Source organism: Eptesicus fuscus, chromosome 8 (genome assembly GCF_027574615.1).
Source record: "Eptesicus fuscus isolate TK198812 chromosome 8, DD_ASM_mEF_20220401, whole genome shotgun sequence".
Classification (NCBI taxonomy): domain Eukaryota; kingdom Metazoa; phylum Chordata; class Mammalia; order Chiroptera; family Vespertilionidae; genus Eptesicus; species Eptesicus fuscus.
This window is the reverse complement of record NC_072480.1, coordinates 87,494,712-87,517,968: the sequence shown is the minus strand read 5'-3', so window position 1 is coordinate 87,517,968 and position 23,257 is coordinate 87,494,712. Positions and strand designations below refer to the sequence as shown.

Sequence of the window (23,257 nt, the reverse complement as noted above, 5' to 3'; positions counted from 1 at the left end):
AATGCCTAATATGTGTCGGCTACTGTTTTAGGCATGGAGGATACAGCCAAGGTCCCTGTACTCATAGATCTTATATTGAAGTGGCAAAGGGACACAAAGCTAGGCAATTCTATATAATAAAAGGCTAATATGCAAATAGACCTAACAGTGGAACAACTGGTAGCTATGACGCGCACTTACCACCAGGGGCCAGACACTCAATTCAGGAGCTGCCCCCTGGTGGTCAGTGCTCTCGCACAGGGGGAGCGCAGCTCAGCCAAAAGCGGGGCTCACAGCTGGCAAGCACAGCTGCGGTGGCAGGCTGAGGGGACCCCCCCCCACAAGTGCACAAATGTTATATTAAAGAATACAATTATATTAAAGAATCTAGTACAATTGTATTAAAAAATCATTCTTCAAGTGGGATATATGTATTTTGACTATGTTATTTTTAAGAATCCTTTCAGAAAAAAAATAATCCTTTCAGAAATACTGAATTATTAAAGATAAATTATATCTGAAATTTCTTTCAAAATAATATGGGTGAAATAATATAGTAGGTGGGGAGAAGTTGATGGGGAGTATAGATAAAACATTAACAATGTGTTAACTATTAAGGGTAGCTGATGGAACATGGAAATTCATTACACTATTTAGACTACCTTTTATATATTTAAATTTTTTTCATAATAAAGAGGGGTTTTTTAACTTAAAAAAATATATACTACAACTAAACTCTTGTCTGGGGTTTCTCTGACTTGATCTGTAAGAGTTAGTAATTCCACCCAGCTGGTATGGTTTAGTGGCTGAGCGCTGACCCATGCACCAAGAGGTTGCTGGTTCAATCCCTAGTCAGGGCACATGCCCGAGTTGCAAATTCAATCCCTGGTGGGGACTATGCATAAGTCAGCCAATCGATGTTTCTCTGTCATCAATGTTTCTATCTCTTTCTCCCTCTCCTTTCCTCTCTCTTTAAAAATCAATACAAATATATTTAACTTTAAAAAGAGTTAGTAATTCCAAATTAACAAAATTGTAGGGAGAATTAAATCAGATTCTCAATAAGCAATAGCTCTCTCTCTCACCCTCATCCCCATCTTTGTGAATTAACTTTGGAGGACAGCAAGCCATCTGAAAGAAAAGTTTTGCACCTATGAAAGATTATTATATAATATGTAGAGAACATTTAAAGGATAGAACATTACTGTTTAAGATTCACTTGGCAAACTGATTAAGAAAACTCCTGACATTCTGCCCTTTCAGACAATTATTTTCAAGCTTTAGTTTGCATAGGAAATCTTTCGGGTGCTTGTTAAAATTTCAGATTCTAGGCTCTGCCCACAAAAGTTCTGATTCAGAATATCTGGAGTGGGACCCAGAAGTTTGCATTTTTAGGAAGCATCCCAAAGAATTCTGTTGTACGTGGTCTTTGAAATACAACATTTGAACATACTGTTTTTAAGGTCTCAAGTAACTCTAGACAACATCTGTAGACCAAAAATAGTCCTTAGGGTCTCTGTGGATCTCATGCAAAAGTCAAAGGAACACAAATTCTTAGGATTCAGTGACTATGGAAGCAAAAGATCCCTCTGACCTAAAGAACAATCCCAGTTGCCCATAAAGGTCATCAAGGACAAATGTCTGTAATGCCCAACCCATTATATTCACAAGAGGAAACTAGGAAACTAGCATTTAACTCTGCCCCCAGGCGTTTTGGAAGCTCCAAAAGGCTTCCTAAAATGTGACCTTTCTCCATGAGCCAAGCCGTAGCCTATGAGATGAGAGAATCTATCACTTTCCAATACACCCCCACTGATCAGCTGTCTCTCTGCTATGTTCTCTCAAACATCCCTGCTTTGAAGGATGGAATACTGTGGAACAAAACAAAAGGTGTTAGTGGTTGAGTATTTAGGATGGAATCATTTACCTCTCTAGGAATTCTACCTACCCCTTTCAAGATGGTTGGTGAGCATATGCCGGCTTCAGTTTAGAAAACAAAGCTAGTGGTTCACAAATTGTCTCAACAGTAACATTTCCACAACGTATGTTCAAGTGTGCCTTTGTTAACGAAAAAAAACCATTGAAACTTGTAAAGAATTTTAGTGAGTTTATTTGAGCCAAACTGTCGACATATGCCGGGAAGCAGAACCTCAATGAATTGAGATAATGCTCCAAGGAATGGTGGGTTACATCTGTATTTATACATTGCCATCAAAGGAGGGACATAGGTGGGTTACATGAAATTCATTGGTGACGGATTAAGGAGGTGGGATAAAGTCAAACGGTGGGAAACCCCTGGGATTGGATAAAGAGTAAAATGATGGACACATACTTAGGTGGGTACAGGAACAATTAACATGATAATGAAGGAATTTGAAGTATCTGTCCTGGCGCCCACCACATCTGGTTGTGCCCCAGGGGCTCCAGCAAAAGAAGGAAGTTACAAGTTACCCAGACATCTCACAGATATGTTATCTTAGAGGCAAAGAGGCAAATGGGCTCAGGAAAGATCTAAGTTGATCTTTGTCAGGGAAAATATCGGCCTAGGATATGACTGCCCACTATAACCTGTTTGTAGTTAAATATTTAATTTTCAGACCATCTTTTGTGGTTACTTTAGGTCTCTGAGTTTTCAAGACTGCCACGCAGGCCTCCCCTGAGCTTGTCAGGTTAGCAGGTGGCTTCTTTTGTTCACACCTTGTGGTTTTGCTACCACCATCCTTAAATGGAAACTTTTTTCAAGGTAAGAGGACAAAACTTTTTGTGCTAACTTGAATAGAAAAAAATTCTCCTCCACGAGACACCTTTAGGTTTATTTGGGGCATCAAGCCTCAAGAAGAGACCCGTCTTAAATTTTGTATTTTGAAAGTATTCAACCCTGAAAGTAGTGGAGGAAAGCAGGGTACCTTTAGTCCCCAGTAGCTCTCATTTTAAAGCATGTTGGAAACACCTCTTCTAACCATACACTCAACAAGGTCTTATATGCCAGTTTATCTTGGTCTGATGACTGAAAAGATTTAAATTCAAATCTTGCGTAGGTCACCCACCTCCACTTGTATCTTTTTTTAAAATATATTTTTATTGATTTTTTTACAGAGAGGAAGGGAGACGGATAGAGTTAGAAACATCGATGAAAGAGAGACATCGATCAGCTATCTCCTGCACACCCCCCACAGGGGATGTGCCTGCAACCAAGGTACATGCCCTTGACCGAATCGAACCTGGGACCCTTCAGTCCGCAGGCCGATGCTCTATCCACTGAGCCAAACCAGTTAGGGGATCCACTTGTATCTTTTTAAAAACCTTCAAAAGATTCACTGCTGGAAGGACTTGTGTGCATGCATATGAGCCTAACCAGTGGTCACGGACAACAGGGAGGTGGGGGCATGCGTGGGGAGGGGTTTGGGATGGGAATGGGGGGGATGAGGACAAATATGTGATACCTTAATCAATAAAGAAATTTTTTTTAAAAAAGATTCACTGCTGGGAGGAGGGGGCGGAGCCTCCTTCTATAGGACCTTGCAGTATAACCATACTGCCCACCCCAAACCCCAGCAATCCCACTCATCTTCTTTCTCTCTTCTCCAGCGGACCAAGCTCCAGGCTCCCAGTTTGCTGGCCAAGCTCATCACCTCCACCCCCTCCACAAACACAATCCCCTCCGAATGAATGCTTCTCCCTCTTCTCTAGTTACACACCTGTTCGTTCCTCCATTGTTTCTTCCTCTGGGAAATCTATTGACCGATCTAAATCGAAGGCTTTCCTAGGACTATTTACCCATCTTCCTAGCAAGTATCATTGTCGAAATTCCACGCTTTTTTGTGTGTCTGTCTGTCTCTCTCACTAAACTTTAAGCTCCTGGAGGGCAGAAACCGTACCTAGTTTTGCTGACCTCAATCCCTAGCCCTGTTCCCAACATAGTAAATGTTCAATACATTTCTACGATGACTTAAATAAATGCATTTGTACCTCTGCTGCTTTGTCTTTTTCTAGCCCCGTTTGTCCAAACAAACAAAAAACAACAGCACAGCGATTCTCACTGACTCCCAAGAGATCGCGTTTGTGCCGAAACCGGTTTGGCTCAGTGGATAGAGCATCGGGTAAGGTCCCAGGTTCGATTCCGGTCAAGGGCATGTACCTGGGTTGCGGGCACATCCCCAGTGGGGGGGGGTGTGCAGGAGGCAGCTGATCGATGTTTCTCTCTCAACGATGATTCTAACTCTCTATCCCTCTCCCTTCCTCTCTGTACAAAATCAATAACATATTTTTTTTTAAAAAAGAGAGAGAGATCGCGTTTGTACTAAATCCACCTTTTCACCATCTCAGGAGATGGGTCTCACCGAACCCTAGTTCTGGGTCGGAACCCAAGGAGCCAAGAACAGACTAGCCGTGCTTCTCCTTTATCGCAAGGCTGGGAGGAGAAATGGGTGCGCTGTGAAGATCGCAAATTCTCTCCCAAAGACATCACACCACGCCTGGCAAGCGTTGAGGCTCCCTCCTCCTCGAAGAAGAAGAATAGAAGGAGGAACATTGCGGGGTCCCAGAGAGGAGCCTCGGAATGGGGCTTCCGCCACCCGAGGAGCAACGCGGGCCGGCGCCGGCACGCCCCGGAAACGGGCTGCGGGGAGAGCCTCCGAGGGCGGCGATCTGCCGAGGACCCGAGCCGGGAAGGAAGGGGTCGGCCCGCTAGTCCCCAGCCCGCGCGCCCCCCGCGTCCCCGGCGCCCCCCGCGCCCCTGCGCGAGTGCGAGCCGCCGGCGGAAGTAGTGCGTCGCGCACTTCCGGGTGTTGTCTGGTCGCCGCCGCCGCCGCCGCGCGTCTCTGGTCTCCCGGCCGCCGCCGCTGCCGCCGCCTCGGGTCCTGGAGCCAGGAGCGACGTCACCGCCATGGCTGGCATCAAAGGTGGGCCTGGGGCGCAGGGCCCAGGAGGGCTGGGTGGCCGCCCGCGGCGAGGGGGAGGGTGTCCCCCACGGCCCCCGCTCGCCACCGCCCCGGCCGCAGCGCGCGCCGCGGGGTCCCAGCGCCGGAGGCCGACCCCGAATCCCTGCCCCCGCCTCCGCCCTCGCAGCTTCCCAGCCTCTGAGCGGAGGTGGGCGCGGCGGCCTCCCGGATGGGACGGCCGGGGTCCCGGCTCCCCGGCCTGCCCCCACTTTGAGCTCGTCTCCGCAGCCTCTCTCCCCCCGCCCATCGCCCCCCGTACAAAGAATGAAGTGGTCCGCGGTCTGTGAAAAGTCCCGCAGCAACTCGTTTTGCAGGAGTTTGCATCCCAGGTAGAGGGGGGCAGCGTGTGCGTTTGAGGGGGCTGAGACCGCGAGAGATGCCAGTTACGGAAAATCAGTGTCATTTCCCACTTAAAGGCACAAGTGCGCTCTTGGGGCGCTGAGCCGAACCCAGTCGCGCTGCAACGCCCCGGAAGGGTTAAGACGGCTCTTCCCGAAACCTCGGCGGTCGCATCCTCCCTGGACCCGTGCTCAGAGCTCTCCGCGCTCCTACAGCTGGTGTATTGTGATTTGTGGTGTGTGTGCCGGAGGCTGGACCCTGTAGGCAACTCCCAAGTGTTCCTCTTCTCTGCCCTCTCCACACTTTGCAGGTTGAGGCTTTTGCACATTTCAGAGTTTTTGTTTAGTTGGGTTTTTAAAAAGATGAAATCGTTTAAAACTTAGTGAAAAAAATTAGTCGTTTGATCGTATCTTTTCTTTAGAAATAGGAAGGTTGTTGCATTCTTCCCAACTGGTAGTTTTGTTCTTGTGATTAGAAGCAGATACCATTAACAGCGTTTTCTACGTGACAAAGAACTTCATTGATTTCCTGACCTGCGGCTTTGTAAAAGGGGCAGCAAAGCAGGAAGTGAAGAACTTGGATAGCAGTGTTTTTTCTCTGTCTTTTATTTCCTTTAAGGACAACTTTTGAGCTTCTTTCCCAGAGTCACTTTTTAAAAAAAACAAACTGTTTCTTGTTTATTTTTCATTTCTGGAAACATTTTGTTTCCCATATGAAACGTTGTCATCTGAGCAACTTAGAGCCTTTATAATCTCCTTTTGAATCATAATAGACCTTTTAAATGCTTGTGTGAAAGGCAGTTAGGGTAGAAGGCTGTGGTTTTTAGGATGTTGCCAGGTTCCCTGCCCTTCCCCATTTCTTCAGTGTCATTAATGCAGGAGTCTCTTAAAATAACTGTAATTTCTTCCTGTAAACCTAGGTAAATATTAACTGGGTGAAAGTGTCTTAGATGGAATTGTACTTAACATTTTTTGTTTCAGTAAGATTTTCTGATTGTTACGATTATGACTATTTATCAAGATATTTTCTTCCTGTTGGCCTGTTTTATTAAGGAGTGTTGCTATAATTGGAATCAATTACTTATTTCTTGAGCCACTTGCCTGTTGCTTTGTTATATATTGGCTTTTTCTGGTAACTGCTAGGTTAGGGAACTGGTCCCCTTTTCTATCCTAATTTCTTTTTTCCTATCCTAATTTCTTTGTAATCACAGAACCAGCACTCTGTCTCTAGATATAGATAATTGGGCTGTTCCATCCATCACTACTGTGGAGGCTTTGGGAAGAGAAATCAGACTCATCTAAGATTGCTTCCAAATGTTGCATCACTCAATGACAGTATAAATTCTTGTCTTGTTGATGTCATCTAGGACAACCATTTATACACAAATGATGAAATTTGTATATAAATCAGCCTAGTTCCTGATTTCATAATACTGGAGAAACTTTAAAAGTTTTGGGAACACTTTTTAGCACTTTATTTAAACCCCATTGGCTTTTATCCAGTATGACTAGGAGGTGACATGTCACATAAAATTATTTTTTTTTAATATATTTTATTGATTTTTTACAGAGAGGAAGGGAGAGGGATAGAGAGTTAGAAACATCGATGAGAGAGAAACATAGATCAGCTGCCTCCTGCACACCCCCTACTGGGGATGTGCCCGCAACCAAGGTACATGCCCTTGACCGGAATCGAACCTGGGACCCTTGAGCCTGCAGGCTGACGCTCTATCCACTGAGCCAAACCTGTTTCGGCATCACATAAAATTATTTTTTTATACCTGAATCATACCTTATTTTAGTTCCTTGATTTTTTTAAAGAAGTGTTTTCTTTAAGTTTTTAAGAATTTAGTTTTTCTTTTTTTTATAAGAACATAAATAATTGTTCTCTGTCACAGAACAGAGTTACCCTTAGAGACCAAGTCCTAAGGCTACTTGCCGCTTGGCCAAGATGACAGAAAACTGGTATGCTTTTGGAGATTTTTTCTGCCTGATTTACTTTTTTTTTTTCTTTTCAGTCTCCTCCCTCCTGTCAGAGGCCAGATCTTGCTTATATGCAGTTCTACCTCCTCTTTCTCATTTGTTTTGATATGGGGAACAAGATAATCAAACGTACAAAATTTTATGTCACAAGATATGGGTAACTGATCTTTTCACTTAATTTTGTTCTGGACACATGAATTGCTATTGAAAACATATATACCTGGATGATTCTTTAAAATAAAAATGTTTTGCCCGGCCAGCATGGCTCCGTGGTTGAGCATTGACCTGTGATCCAAGAGGTCACAGTTTGATTCCTGGTCAGGGCACCATCCACAGTGTGGGGTGTGCCGGAGGCAGCCGATCAACGATTCTCTCTCATTGTTGATGTTTCTGTCTCTCCCTTTCCCTTCCTCTCTGACATCAATAAAAATATTTTTTTAAATAAAATAAAAATGTTTCATTCTGCTTAAATTCACATACAGTAATTGTATTACAAAACATGAATAAATATCTGAATAAGAGCCTAAGGGTCTTTTTATAAAAAATGTTAACGTTGTGCCCTGGCTGATGTGGCTCAGTTGGTTGAGCATCGGCCTATGTATCAGAAGGTCACTGGTTTGATTCCCAGTCAGGGCACATGCCTGGGTTGCAGCTAGATCCCCAGTAGGGCGTGTGCAGGAGGCAACCCATCAATGTTTCTCTCTCTTCCTTCCTCTCAAAAATCAATAAAAACATATTTTTAAAAAACAATATTAGCTTTAGTATATGGGTTTTGTGACATATATTTTGTCTCTTTAGTGATCTTTGTTTCCTACAGGATTCTAAGCTATATATATTCTGGGTAAATGGGCTTCTGAATGAATAAGGTCTCCCTGTGTAGTATTTATAGTGGTGAACTTAGCTATTTGGCAACTACAGTAAAAAAAAAAAAAAGCAGAGCCATAACCAGTTTGGCTCAGTGGATAGAGCGTGGGCCTGTGGACTGAAGGGTCCCAGGTTCGATTCCGGTCAAGGGCATGTACCTTGGTTGCAGGCACATCCCCAGTGGGGGGTGTGCAGGAGGCAGCTGATCCATGTTTCTCTCTCATCGATGTTTCTAACTCTCTATCCCTCTCCCTTCCTCTCTGTAAAAAAATCAATAAAATATATCTTTTTAAAAAAAGCAGAGATGACAAATATCTCTAGTGTTCAGAGAATTATTTGCATTTCAGATCTAGTACAGCTCTCATAGGAGAAAGTACTGACTCTCAGATGTAATCACTGTATTTAGTAGACAGCTAGTAGAAGGCTGATAGGAGATAGGACCCAGCATCTCCTGATTTTCAGTTAAGGGCTGTATCTATCTACCCTACTACATCAGGCACACACACTATCTTCCCCTTCCCTCCCCATCCTCCCCTTTCCTCCTGGTTTCCCCTCCCCCCCCCAACTCCCCTCTACTCCTGCTCTTCCACCCTCCCCCTCCCCCCCCTCTGCTCCCCTCCCTTTCTCCTACCCACCCCTTTCATTCCTTTCATTAATTCTACCGATATTAATTATCATTTAAGTGTTAAGTGCTGAGGCATGAGCATCAACAACAGAAAAACGTTTTCTCTTGTGGAGCCAACAGTTTAAAAGGAAAGACAAATACAAATCAATGTAAATCACAGCTGTGATAACTGAACAAAGGGGAGGTGTACAGTGTAAGACAAGCATGTCAAACTCTCAGCCCGCGGGCCGCATGTGGCCCACAACGAATATTTATGCAGCCCAGCCAATAAAACGGTATGTAAGAAACGTTTTAATAAAAATTTTGTAACTTAATTTTTACAATATCCTGTTATACATAACTAGAGGCCTGGTGCATGAAAATTTATGCACTGCGGGGTGGAGGGGTCGTCCCTCAACCCGGTCTGTGCCCTCTCGCAATCTGGGACCCCTCTGGAGATGTCCACCTGCCAGCTTAGGAACACTCCCTGGGGATCAGGCCTAAACTGCCAGTCAGACATCCCTCTGGCAGCCCAGGAGCCCTTGGGGGATGTCCAACCATGGGTCCTCAAACTTTTTAAACAGGGGGCCAGTTCACTGTCCCTCAGCCTGTTGGAGGGCCGGACTATAGTTTAAAAAAACTATGAACAAATTCCTATACACACTGCACATATCTTATTTTGAAGTAAAAAAAACAAAACGGCAAAAACCCCGCATGTGGCCCGCGGGACGTAGTTTGAGGACGCCTGTGCCATCAGTCATACATCCTTAGCGCTGCTGAGGAGGCGGGAGAGGCTGCTGCCTCCACCACCACTGGGCTCGCAGCCATCAGCTCAGCTTGTGGCTGAGTGGAGCTCCCCCTGTGGGAGCGCACTGACCACCAGGGGGCAGCTCCTGCATTGAACGTCTGCCCCCTGGTGGTCAGTGCACATCATAGCGACCAGTTGTTCCTGGTCATTCCCCTGTTAGGGTCAATTTGCATATTACCCTTTTATTATATAGGATTATTAATAACAAACTACAACATTCGCTAATGACTGATTACTAGAATCGTGTTACATTCATTTCCCTTCCATACCTTCCGTGCAGGCGCACCATTTCTCTCCACTAATACTAGCATCGAATGTTTTAGCAGCCGATTGCCACCTTATTAGTCTTGTACTGACTTGTTTGGTGTGCGCAACAGGAAATATTTCACTTTCGGAGAACAAGAAAAATAGGTTTATTTGCATTGCACTTATTAATTTGTGCAGTTATTCAGTGTCTGGTGAGTTAATGTTCAAGAAAAAATATTAATTTTCATTAAAATGTTCTATTATTTTGTGTTAATGATTACTCATTTACTTCAGCCCTTTGTATTCAGCATGTCTCTATCGCAGTAAACCTACTTTTTATGAAAATTGAAGCTTTTGGGGTTTTTTGCGGCCCACCTAAACTTAAACCTTGTTTATTTGGCCCGTGTTAGCCTTTGAGTTTGACATGCTTGGTGTAAGGAGAGCCTCTGCACGTGCATGTCCCTCTGCAGAGTTCCCCCAGATGTCCACAGGGTCCAGTTTCTCATTTCATATAGGTGTCTACTCAGATGTCACCTCATCAGAGATGCCTTCCCATGCCTCTGTGTCTAGAATAGCACTCCCGCCCCTTACCCGATCTGATTTTTTTTCATGCACTTGACATTTATTTGCTGACTTTTTAATTTTTTAAAATATATTTTTATTGATTTCAGAGAGGAGGAGAGAGAGAGAGAGAGAGAGAGAGAAACATCAGTGATGAGAGAGAATTATTGATTGGCTGCCTCCTGCAGGCCCCACCCTGGGGATTGAGCCACAACCTGGGCATGTGCCCTGACCAGGTTCATAGGTTGTGACCCCCTGGATCATAGGTTGGCACCCAACCAGCGATGGCTGGCTGACTCTTTAAATATTATTTATTCTCCTGCTAGAATGTAAGCTTCGTGAGAGTAAGAGCTTTGAATTTTTTTTTTTAAATGATTTTAGAGAGGAAGGCAGGGAGAGATTGCGAGAGAGAGAAACATCGATCAGCTGCCTTCTGCACATGCCATGGATTCCACCACCTTTTGGTGTACTGACATTGCTCCAACCGACCGAGCCACACTGGCCAGGGCAAGAGCTTTGATGTTTTTCATTGCTTTATCTTCAGAATCAGGAACAGTGTGTGACGTACATTAGGTGCTCAATAGCTATTTCTTGAATGAATGAATATAATAGGAGGTTTGGAAAAAATTTACTGGGGAAGAAATAATTGAGCTGAGATCTGAAGGAAGAGTCGAAATTAACTTGGAGGAAAGAGGAAGGAGTAGGACAAGAATGCAAGCTCCCTGAGTGTGAAAGGGCCGGATCTCATTTATTAACATATCCCCAGCGCCTGTTACATATTTGGTGCTCAGTAAATATTTTTTGAGTGAAATGAATGAATAAAGCTCTGTCTGAGGTAGAAGAGACAACACGTGCAACGAACACATAGATGAGGGAACCTGCTGATTCCCAGAAAAGGAGAGAGGGCCACTGTCACTGGAGTGCAGAGGGCAAGGGTGAGTGGCCTATTGTGATTGATGTGTGTCGGGAAGTAAACAGGGCAGATTATGAAGACCTATATTTAACTGAACAAGGCAGATGGTAAATTCAGTATTTCCCTAATCATTTACATTTATTTCCTTGTACTAATAAACTTCATTTGCTATAAAATTAAAATGCAAATTTTTCTTTAAGTAACTGAAAGTATTATGACATTAAGGATTAAGTAAATGTGTTCAGGGTTGATAAGACCTACATCAGTGATCGGCAAACTGGCTCGCGAGCCGCGGTTTGCCGCTCTGTTGACTAATGAGTTTGCCGACCACTGATCTACATCAATGATGAAAACTAAATGTGCCAGGCTACCACGTCAGTGGGATTCCTTGATTTTGTTCACTTTAATTCAGAGAAGTATATCAGTAGTACTTGGCAACATTTAACCCCTGTATAATTTATTTTGGTTTGTCTATGTTAGATTTTTGTCTTGACAACTTTTAGGCTTTCTACAAATCTTTGGGATTTTAACTACATCACTAAAAAAAGACATGTTATTCTTTTAGGCACATAGTTGCAGAAATGCCGGTTATATAGAACTGGAAATAAATTGATCATTTATTTATTTGCTTAATTCTAGGCCATTGATTAACTATGCCTATTCAAGAAAGTTGTTTCTATTCACTGATATATGTGAAAACCCTTTATAAAATATAATGCTTTGTATAATAAGTATGTGTGTATAACTTGAGAAACTATCTTATCAGTTTTGTGTACATTTGCAATGTATAAGAAGCAAAACCTGAGCCAGACAGATTTTCCCAAAGGAGGACAAGTCCAGTAAAGCTGACAGTGCGAGTTTCTCCACATAATTGCTTTTCAGAACTATAGTGATCTGTGGAGTAAATATAATACTGATGCCTGGAGGAGCATTGATCTTGTAGATTGAGAACAGAATCAGGGAATTCATTGGTGTGCTAGCAAAAGGTCAGGGCTTTGAAAATCAATATTGCTTCATTTTGCCTTGAAGATGCTACAGAAGACTTATTGTGTGACTAGGTAACTTACACTTTGAAAGGTAACTCACTTTCAGTACATTTGGTTTTGTGGGTATTGTTTTGCTTTTTTACTTATGGGGTTACAAGTAATGTTCAGACTGCTAATAATAATAATACTGATTTAGTTTAATTACTATTTCTACTTGACTTTTTATTTACTTTGCAGCTTTGATTAGTTTGTCCTTTGGAGGAGCAATTGGGCTGATGTTTTTGATGCTTGGATGTGCCCTTCCAATATACAAGTATGTAAAATGTTTGTGGGGTTTTTTTTTGCATATATAAGAATAACATTTTTCTGCTTTTAAAGCTCAAAAAAAATTTTTTTACTGCTGTAGAAGTAATCCTGAGAAACCATCTTAAAAAGAATGAGGAAGCGCTGTAATTGCTAATATGTAAAGTTCAAGGTAATTGTTAAATGGAAAAGTGCAGTGATTCATTCATAATTTTAAAGTTTTTATCCAATAGAAAGATGGAAGGGTCCACAAGAAGCTTAATAGGAGAGTAGGAAGGAAAAGCAGAGGAGATGTGGGCAACTTTTGAGTTTTCTCTTTTTGTGCTTTTGTATTGTTTGAGGTTTTTTCTTAAGCATATGTTCATTTGTAATTTTTTTCTATTCTCAAAAATATTTAGGAAGAGATTTTTAGTAAAAACATAGATAAATCTTTGCTTAGTATAAGCCTGTATGAATGAATCTTCACTCTGATGTGTATTTTAGTTTAACCTTGTATTTTAAAATAATTATGGACTATCAGAATTTGTAAAAATAGTACAGAGCAGCCCCTGGTACCCTTCACAGTTTCCCCTCAGTAATACTGTCTCACACAGCTATGATTTTATTATAACCAGAAAATGACAATACAGTAGCTGAACTACAGACTAAAAGCCATCTATCTTTATTGTAATAAATTCTATATTCTGGCTTAAAGTTTTCATTATTACTTTCAGTTCATCTTCTCTACTTTGATTTTTTATATTTGGGTAGTCCCTAGTGATCTAAGAAAAGTTTGGAGGTGTTGCAGCTCTATGCTAAGGCAGGATATCATTGAAGTCAAGGGCATGACCTTTGAATTTAAAAACCACTGTGATAACATTCCCATTTTCCATATGCCTCTTGATAACGTAAAATAAAATATAGTTTAAATTTTAGGCCTTGATTCCAACTGTTTTAATTTATAAAACATTTTCTTTTAATATAAGAAATATTTTACTAATTGTATCATAATTAACATTGGGAATACTATGATTCTGAATGTTCCGCTTTTTGGTGTTCAGGTTATAGCTTATGTTTAAGTTGTATCATGTTTTGTACATTGTAATATTCCTTTGGTCCTTATTTTTAAAAAGCATATTTTATGTGTTGAAAAATGACATAAATAGCAAAACTACATTAACTGATTTTTTTCTTTTTCTAGCCAATACTGGCCCCTCTTTGTTCTGTTTTTTTACATCCTTTCACCTATTCCATACTGCATAGCAAGAAGACTAGTGGATGATACAGATGCTATGAGTAACGCTTGTAAGGAACTTGCCATATTTCTCACAACAGGCATTGTTGTCTCAGCTTTCGGACTCCCTATTGTATTTGCCAGAGCACACCTAGTAAGTGAACACATTCTTCACTAATGTAAAGTTTTTTTCAAGAAAAACTTTTTGTTAAAATGACACAGAAACGTGATGAGACAAGGGAGCCTCTAGGATAGAGATTTACAAACGTACTTTTGTTGTTAGCTGATAAAAATTATACTGGAGAGCGTGGCTCAGGTGTGCAGCATGGTTGGCTTGCCGGTACTTTGCTGTCAGAATTGGGCACAAAAGCTAAGCAACCAGGTGCTGAACAGCCACAGACCTGTGCTGAACAGCTCGAAACAGGGAAGACCCAAGGAAATCCTTTATTCTTTGCAGGTGAGGAAGTACAAAAGAGAAGGCTGGGTTACGTATACTCAGTTCTTCCTCCCAAACTCCCCAGTCATAGGTTCCCTCTTTCTTCTCTGGGGAAGTAGAGAAGACAGAACAGATGGGGACTGGCTCCTGCCCCTTTAAAGGAATGTACATGAGTATGTTTTCACCTCTGATACTGTCAGTATAATCTGCTCTCTATATATTGGGTTTTTTTTGTTTGTTTTTGGTTTTTAATCTGCTCTCTAGATAAAATTTTAGATTCACTAAAGAAGAGTTGGAGCAAATTTCTTTATGAACAGAAAATTGTAGAATTCTATGCTGCCTCCTCATAGCCCAGAAGGCAACAAGCTTGTTTTGAATAGTGAATCATCCTTCCATGACTTTCTCTTTTTAACGGAACTAGAGATAAATACAAACAGTAAAATAGAGGTACTATTAAGTGTTCAGTAGTGTTTTACATCATGATTGGCACATAACTAGAGCCTTGCCTTGCTTTGCTTTTTGTTTTCATATGTCTGTTAACTGAATGTTTATATCTTATTTCCATAGATTGCGTGGGGAGCTTGTGCACTTGTTCTCACAGGAAACACAGTCATTTTTGCAACTATACTGGGCTTTTTCTTGGTCTTTGGAAGCAATGACGACTTCAGCTGGCAGCAGTGGTGAAAGAAATTACTGAACTATTGTCAAGTGGACTTCTTGTCATTTGTTGGCCATCCATGCACACAGGAGATGGGGCAGCAATGCTGAATGGTATAGCAAGCCTGTTGGGGTGTTCTAGGTACTCCCTTCTCCCTTTTATTGTAAGCATACTATTTTCACAGAGACTTGCTAAAGGATTAAAAGGATTTTCTCTTTTGGAAAAAAAGCTTGACTGATTTCACACTTATCTATAGTATGCTTTCTGTGGTGTCCTGCTGAATTTAAATATTTATGTGCTTCTCTTGTTCAATTTTTTTTATCAATATGCAGTGTTAAATTTTTTTTTTAATGTAATAACCATTCACATTGGTTAGGAATTAGATTTCTGCAGGATATTACTGGGCTAAAGTATATCTTTTAAAATTATTTAAGCTTCATTATTACAAAAAGTTATAAAAGTAAGTTTCAATCAGTCAGGATGACATCACTCCCAATTTTATGCAAACATTCGGACTGTTGGCATACCTTATAGACTATATACTCAGTGCAAATATAGCTGCATTTATACCTCAGAAGGGCCAAGCATTGATGCCCGTGCTGGTTTTGCCAGTAAGCAGATGTTTTGTGAATTGAAAATTATTTTATGGAATTGCTGCACAGGAGTGCTTTTCTTCTCAAACGTTTGAAGAATTTTTTTGTTAAACTTTAAGGTAAGGGTGTAAAAACAGATTTTTGAGATAAGGTTTTTATTTATGTTTATGATAGTTAAAGAGTTACATTGTGGAAGGAAATGATGTTGAAATTTCATTTTTTGAGTCCTATTTCTATTTATAAGGGAAATTTTTGATCTTTTATCAGCCTTTCATATTTTACCATAGGTACAATAGACATTTGTGGAACTACTACTGATAAGGGAAAGATGTTTGCATTATATATACAGAAAACCTATCCTTGCTCCCTCCTTTTAACTTATTTTATACAGTGAATATAGTAAGTAAAATAACTTCAAATATAGTTTAATAACACTTTAAATCAGAGGTGTTTAACTCACCTGGAAAGTAATTGCTATGCCATACATTCAGAGTGCCCCCTGCCCCACAAGGCCTTGCCATGATTAACAATTGACTTGTTAATCCTGCAGATAATTCATGCATTAACAATTTAAGATTTAGACGATGGCAATTGTAGTTCTTATTCTCTAATGTTATATGTAACTTAAAACTATTTAAGACAAGTTTCCTGTATACCTCTCAATTGTTTTCATCTTTATTCCATCACGATAGAGCTGCTGTTTCCTTTTAAATGGCATTTATTGTGTGAATTAATGCAAAGTAGCCAAATCCAGCTTCAGACACAAACCCAACCTGAAAATTCCCAGTAACCAGGCATGATCAGATTGTAGTGGTTATTTGCAGCTCACAGTTATCAGTACTTTTTTCAGGAGTTTGTTATGAAAATGTTTAAGTTGGTCTGACAGTATTTTGTTAAGGACATTTGTTTGTATGTTTATTCAGTATACTTCCATAAAAAATTATCTTGCCTTCAGACAAAACTGAGTAATCATGACATCTATCTTTTGTTATTTTATAAAGTTTTCAAGAAAATGGGAACAAATTTTAGTTTTGGTCATCTTTTTACTAAAGATGCCTAAAGGCCACAGGTTTATAAAGCTGCACCCAAGTTGTTACTGTTAGCTGTGAGATGGGAAGCAGAATGAAATATCTGCATGTGGTTGTCCCATTTACACATTAGGCTGAAGATGGCTTGCAGTGTTATAGTACTGTAGTCTTAAAGAGGAAGGTACAGGTTCACATGAATTAGCTGGTGAAACGGTTGGGAACTCAGTGCCTGTAATCTCGATTTTTTTTTGGCAGGAAGTACATTCTTTAGTCATTCCCCATTTTCTGTTCTAGAATGTCAGCACAGTGCACTGCAACTGTTTCAGTCACTTGGCCATATTCTTCTTTTCTAACAGCTACAAATTCTTTCTGTATACTGATTGCATTGGCGGCATTGTGTCTTTGATCTTGCACACTAGCTTGACATAGTGCTGTCTCTGATTTCTAAGCTAGTTACTTGAGGTATGAATTTTCCATAGAACATGCACTGATACTTCATTGCCATTCTTCTATGGAAAGAAAACTTTTGATGATGAAACAATAAAGATTTTAAATATCTTTTTTAGTTTGTGGGTGTTTTTGAAATGAAAATGTGTACTACACACTTCAGTTTCTGAAGTGCATTATCCATTTTAATAGTGTGATAGAAAGCAAGAATGACATTAGTTATAACATTAGACTTTCAGAAGTTTCACTTCCAAAATTAAATTGAAATTATAGTAATAAATATTACAATGAAGCCCTATGAACTTTCAGCTTTAGTAATAGGTTTGGTAATCTAGGCAGTAGTTTTTACCCAACCTTTTACAAAAACAGCAATAGAAGGTTTTGTTGACATGAAAAGATTACTGATAATCTAAAGTCAAGGTTGTACTTGGCCTTAAATTTTCAGGACGCTTTTATGACTGCATGTTTTAATATCTCTATTACCACTTATTATTAGAGTATTTTGTTTTTAGTAAAAATTTCAAACAGATAAAAGTAAAAAATTAATCCGTGTAGTACAATATGAACAGAGAAAAGTACTCTCTTTTATCAAAATTGAATCTTGTCCCAACTTATCCTAATTATAGTCTCATTATATACTTTATAAAATTCCGGTTTTTAGTGTCTGATATGATTTGGGAGATATTGTCAAAATAATCCAGATTTCTAGAGTAACTCTGGAATATTTATATAAAATTTGACTAGATTTTATAAGTCTCATATAACTTTTAGTTAACGTATCAAATATAAAAAACAGCCATGCAGCATTACTGTTAGTGATACGTGTGTGTTTTAGATCTCAGAATGCTTTGTGATGTATAAAATTGGTGGGACATGCACATTCATATAATCATGTATTGCCCTTTCTCTCAGTAAAGACCAGGAAGCTCTTATTCTGTTACAAGCCTCCTAATTTTCTTTCATTCCAAGGAAAGAACTATCATGTGCTAATTGGAAACCTGAACAAAAGCAAAAGATGTTCATCGTCTGCCAGCAGTGGTGTGCAGGCTTTGGCAGAAGTTTTTTTCAGGGGTGGACAAGATTCTGCATTCCACTGCTTTTAACCAGACGTAGGAGATTTGTGACTTTGGCAGTGCCTTCCTGACCTTGGGGTGGTAGAGGAAACTTTCTGACCTCAGGGTTACAGATATGGGGCCCTTCTAGTGGAGACCTCCCCCAAGCACTGCAGTGATTTTTGTTGTTCTTATCTTTAAAAATCAACTTTAGGTGCCAAGGCAATTCAGTGGGGGAAAGAATAGTATTTTCAACAAATGGTGCTAACACAACTGGATATCCACATGCAAAAGATTGAAATTGAAACCTTACCTTACACTGTATTCAAAAATTAACTCAAAATGAATCGTAGACCTACATGTACAATCTAAACTATGAAAATCTGAGATTTACAAAAGTATAAATCTTCATGACCTTGGATTAGGCAGTGGTTTCTTAGGTATGACAAGCAACAAGCAGCCAAAGGAAAAATATATAAATTGTGCTTCATCAAAAATGTAAGCCTTTTGTGCTTCAAAGGACACTATCAGGAAAGTGAAAAGACAACCTACAGATAGAAGGTATTTTCAAGTTATATATCATAAGGATTACATATCCAAAATATATAAATAGCTCAACAGTGGAAAGACAACCTGATTAAGAAATGGGAAACATCCAAATAGCCATTTCTCCAAAGAAGATATAAATGCCAGTAAGCACATGAGAAGATGCTCAACATTATTAGTCATTAAGGAAATCCAAAGGCAAACCACAAAGAAAACACCATTTCACATCCCCTAGGCCCATGGTTGGCAAACTGCGGCTCGCGAGCCACATTCGGCTCTTTGGCCCCTTGAGTGTGGCTCTTCCACAAAATACCACGGCCTGGGCAAGTCTGTTTTGAAGAAGTGGCGTTAGAAGAAGTTTAAGTTTAAAAAACTTGGCTCTCAAAAGAAATTTCAATCGTTGTACTGTTGATATTTGGCTTTGTTGACTAATGAGTTTGCCGACCACTGCCCTAGGCTGGTTAGAATGAAAAAGATAATAAGTTGGCGAGGATGCAGAAAAATTGGAACCTTCATACATTATTTGGGTTTTAAAATGACTTAGCTGTTATGTAAAACATTTTGCAGTTCCTCAAAAAGTTAAACATAGCCCTAGCTGGTTTGGCTCAATGGATAGAGCATCAGCCTGTGGACCAAAGGGTCCTGGGTTCGATTCTGGTCAGGGACATGTGCCTTGGTTGCAGGCTCCTCCCTGGCCTTGGCCCTGGTTGGGGCTCGTGCAGGAGACAACCAATCGATGTGTGTCTCTCTCATTGATGTTTCTCTCTGTCTTTCCTTCTCTTTTCCACTCTCCCTAAAAAAGCAATGGAAAAATATTCCTGGGTGAGGATTAACAAAAAAAGTAAAAAATTAAAAAAAAAAAGGTTAAACATAATTACCATATGATCCAGCAATTTCACTCCTAGACATAACCCAATAGAACTGAAAATACCTACACAAAAGCTTATACATTATTTATAATAGCTAAAAAGTGAAGTATGTTCTTTTGTGAAGTGTATATTCAAATTTTTGCACATTTTTATTGTGTGGCCTCACTGAGTTGTAAAGTCCTGTGTCAGATTATATGTATTATGTTATTTTACTCCCATTCTAAGGTTTGTATTTTGCTTTCATAATGTCTTTTAAAAAGCAGAAGTGTTTTTTTTCCTTTTGATAAGTCAGTTACCAAATTTTTTCTTTTAAAAGTTGTTACTGCTTTTTCTGAGTTTTAAGCATGCTTTGACTACCTCTAAAGTCATGAAGATTTTTCTTCCGTTTCCTTCTAGAAGTTTTATAGACTTACCTCTTATAGTAAGGCCTGTGATTCATTTCAAGATATGTTTGTGTGTGGTATGAAATAAGAGTTGCTCCTTTTTTTCTCCACATGAATTTTCACTTCCATCACTTTATTGTTAAGACTATCCTTATCCCTTTCAAGCACTTTGGCACTTTTGTAAAAAATAACCATGTAAGTGTGAATCTACTTTTTTAGTAAGCCTGCCTACTCTTCAATTTTTCCAAAATTGTTTATCTATGCTAAGTTCTTAGTACGTTCATATAAACTTTAGAATTAGCTTGTTAATTTCTGTTTTTAAAAAGCCTCTGGGATTTTGATTGGGATTACATTGAATCTGTCGATCAAATTGGAGGAGAATTAAAATCTTAAGTTAACTATTGCTGCATAACAAACCACCCGCAAACCTATTGGCTTAAATCAACCATCAGTTATATAACGCACAAATCTGCAATTTGGGCAGGGCTTAACAGTGAAGGTTCATTTCTGCTCCATGTGGTCAGCTGAGGTGGCTCAATATGGAACTGGTGGATCATCTTCCCAGATGGGCTACCTACATGGCTGGCAAATTGGTATTGGCTGTTAATTGGGAGCTCAGCCAAGATGAGGGCCAGGCGCCTTTGTTTCACTTTCTCTCTATGGAAATTTGGCTTCCTCACAACGTGATGGCCAGACTAGAACAGATGTCCCAAAACTATTCATAAGTGTATGGCAATTTTATGACATACATTGGAAGATATATAGCATCACTTCTGCTATAATCTGTTGGTCAAGCTAGTCAAAAAGTTACCTTCCCCTCGCCCAGTTTCAAGGGAAACAGCCATAAACACTCCATGGGAAAAGTGTCGATGTTATTTTGTAAAAAAAGCATATGGAAAGGAATATATTATGGTATCCATCTTTAGAAAGTATAATATGCCACAATATTGTGTTTTTCAGTTGATGAGCACAGTATATCTATTTTGGTTTTTTAATTTTTCTCAGCAAATATTTTATAGTTTTTACTGTATAGGTCTTATACTCATTTTACTATATCCCAAAATATTTCAGCTTTTCTGATGCCATATTATCATATTCTCTCTCAAACCTAAAGTACAAAGTATGTTTGCATGGTTTCATGTCTTTCCTTGTTCCTGTTTAGGAAACTCTATCCAGGCCTTTAATTTATTTAACTATAGATACCATAAACAGTAGAATTTCAATTCGTGAAAAGTCATGTAAAGCAAACAAAGCAGGGTGAAGAGAAGGGAATGATGAGGTGGACAGAACGTTTATTTTTGTTGTTGTTGTTAATCCTCACCAGAGGATCTTTTTCCATTGATTTTTAGAGAGAGTGAAAGGGAGAGGTAGAGACAGAGAGAAACATTGATGTGAGAGAGACACATGGATTGGTTGCCTCCCACATGATCCCTGACCAAGGCAGGGGATTGAGCCTGCAACCAAGGTATGTGCCCCTGACCGGAATCGAACCTAGGACCTCTCAGTCTGCAGGCTGACGCTCTATCCACTGAGCCAAACCAGCTAGGGCGAGGGCATTTATTTTAGATGACGTCGTTCTCCCTGGTGAGGTGTCACTTGAGCAGAGACATGAGTTATGTGAAGAAGCAGCCACATGTAGATCTGAGCAAGCACATTCTAGATGGAGGAAGCAATTTTCAAAAGCTCAAACTTACTGTCTTAGGGAGATAGAGAGTAGGTCAGAGGTGTATAACTGGTCTGCAGTGAAGAAAATGTCAAAATGTGAAGATGCTAAGATTAGCTGGTGAACTGCATTATCTTTTGTGAACTAGTCTTAGAGATGACGTACCATCACCTCTGTCATGTAATATTTGTCACACAGACCAATGTTGGTTGAATGTGGGAGAATGTGAATTCCAGGAAGAGACTCATTGGGGGTTATCATTAAGGATACTCATCACAGTGATTTTTACAGTTTTTATTCTTTTCATAAGATATTAGGGAAGGGAAATTCCTTAATTTGGCTTCACTCTGCCCTTGGTACCCAGTAGTCTTTTGCATACTTGTTTACATGTAAGTTTTCAAACCTACACAAAAGTAGAATATGTTGAACACCCATGTCCCCATCACTCAGGTTCAACGATTTTTAACATGTCCTGTCTGTTTTGTCTGTGTGTCCCCTATTTGCCATACCCCAGATTACTTAAACACAAGTCCATGATACCATTTCATCTGTGAGTATCCCTAAAATGTGACTATTTTTTAACAAATATTATACCTGAAAAAATTAAAAATAATGCTATAGTATCCAGTTAGTGTTCTAATTTCCCCTATAAATGCCCTTTTACAGTTGGCTACTTTGAATCAGGATCTAAACAAAGTCCACACATTTACATAACTATAAATAGGAAAAAAATAGAAAAATAAAAGGTGCTTAGGTTCACTTATAATTTAAGAAATGAGGAATTTATCTTTGTTCTTTCCTTCTATCCTGAACAATGTGACCTTGAATTCAGATCATTACAATGAGTGTCACCCAGTAGGAGTCAATATAATGTTCTTTCTATAGGAAAATACAATCTGAGTTCCAAACAATTTAGAGGCAAAGTTGTAGAAAATATCCCATTAGTAAGTTGATGCCAGAAAATGCCACCCGTATAGCTTCACACTAGTGAATTCATCTAAGTCACTCAATTTAACATACTCAGGTTGGCCATGCAACTAAACTAAGGTAACACCTGTATTATATACATAAATATATGGCTCTCAATTATAGCTTAACAGGTGGTTCTAAAAAAATAGATGCAGTAAAAACCAAGCGAGGCAAAGATACTTCCTTAGAAACAGTCTGGGATCTCAAGCTATTCTTACACATTGTTCCAGGACACGAGGCCCAAAGCAGATTAATATTATTAGTATTCAACAATTATCATCTGCCAAATACAGGCTGAGAAATTAAAACTATTACTGAGGAAGGGCAAGTCAGAGTAGTTAATGGTGTTTTATTGGTACTAGAGAAATACTCCTTCAGGTTTTTAATGAGCCACAAAAATATGACTTAGTTATTTTTATATGGTGGGAAATAAGTGTAAGAAATTTAATATGCCAGTTGTTTATAAAGAACCTTAGGCACTCAGCAAGTTTATTTCTTCCTGCAAAATTCTTGCTGGATAAGTAAATGCAGGTTGAGAGGAAAATGCCTTACTCTTTCCTGTGCTGAAAAATTGACAAAGCACTTATCTTACCTTATAATAGACAAATATGCAAATTGACCGCACCTTCGCTACCCCCAAGCCACTCCCACCAACGAAGCCATGCCCACCAACCACGCCCACCAGGAAAACGTTGCAGGGAAGCACCTGCTCCGATCACAGGAGCCAGCCAAACCCGCTCCTGCGATTGGGTCGCAGGGAAGCTGGGGTGCGGGCGGAGCCCAAGGCCCGGAAAGCCGCCCGGGGCTTTCCTGGTCTTGGGCGCCAGCGGGGTGCCTGCTCCGATCGCAGGAGCCAGCCGACCTAGGGTGTCGGC

At 40.0% G+C, this 23,257-nt stretch overlaps 1 protein-coding gene across 1 annotated transcript; it reads left to right on the top strand.

Annotated features, from left to right (window-relative positions):
* Window positions 1-4,522: 4,522 nt before the first annotated feature.
* Window positions 4,523-17,011, top strand: LEPROTL1 (leptin receptor overlapping transcript like 1). The gene is made up of 4 exons (XM_054720077.1): window positions 4,523-4,880; window positions 12,460-12,535; window positions 13,706-13,892; window positions 14,742-17,011. Exons 1-4 carry the CDS (start codon window positions 4,865-4,867, stop codon window positions 14,856-14,858), a joined length of 396 nt encoding a protein of 131 aa, XP_054576052.1. The 5' UTR covers window positions 4,523-4,864; the 3' UTR covers window positions 14,859-17,011.
* The last annotated feature ends 6,246 nt before the right edge of the window (window positions 17,012-23,257 follow it).

Coding starts and splice junctions, on each gene's coding strand:
- LEPROTL1 (XM_054720077.1), top strand. Junction 12,536..13,705: donor TGTGCCCTTCCAATATACAA/GTATGTAAAATG, acceptor TTCTTTTTCTAG/CCAATACTGGCCCCTCTTTG. Junction 13,893..14,741: donor TATTTGCCAGAGCACACCTA/GTAAGTGAACAC, acceptor TTATTTCCATAG/ATTGCGTGGGGAGCTTGTGC.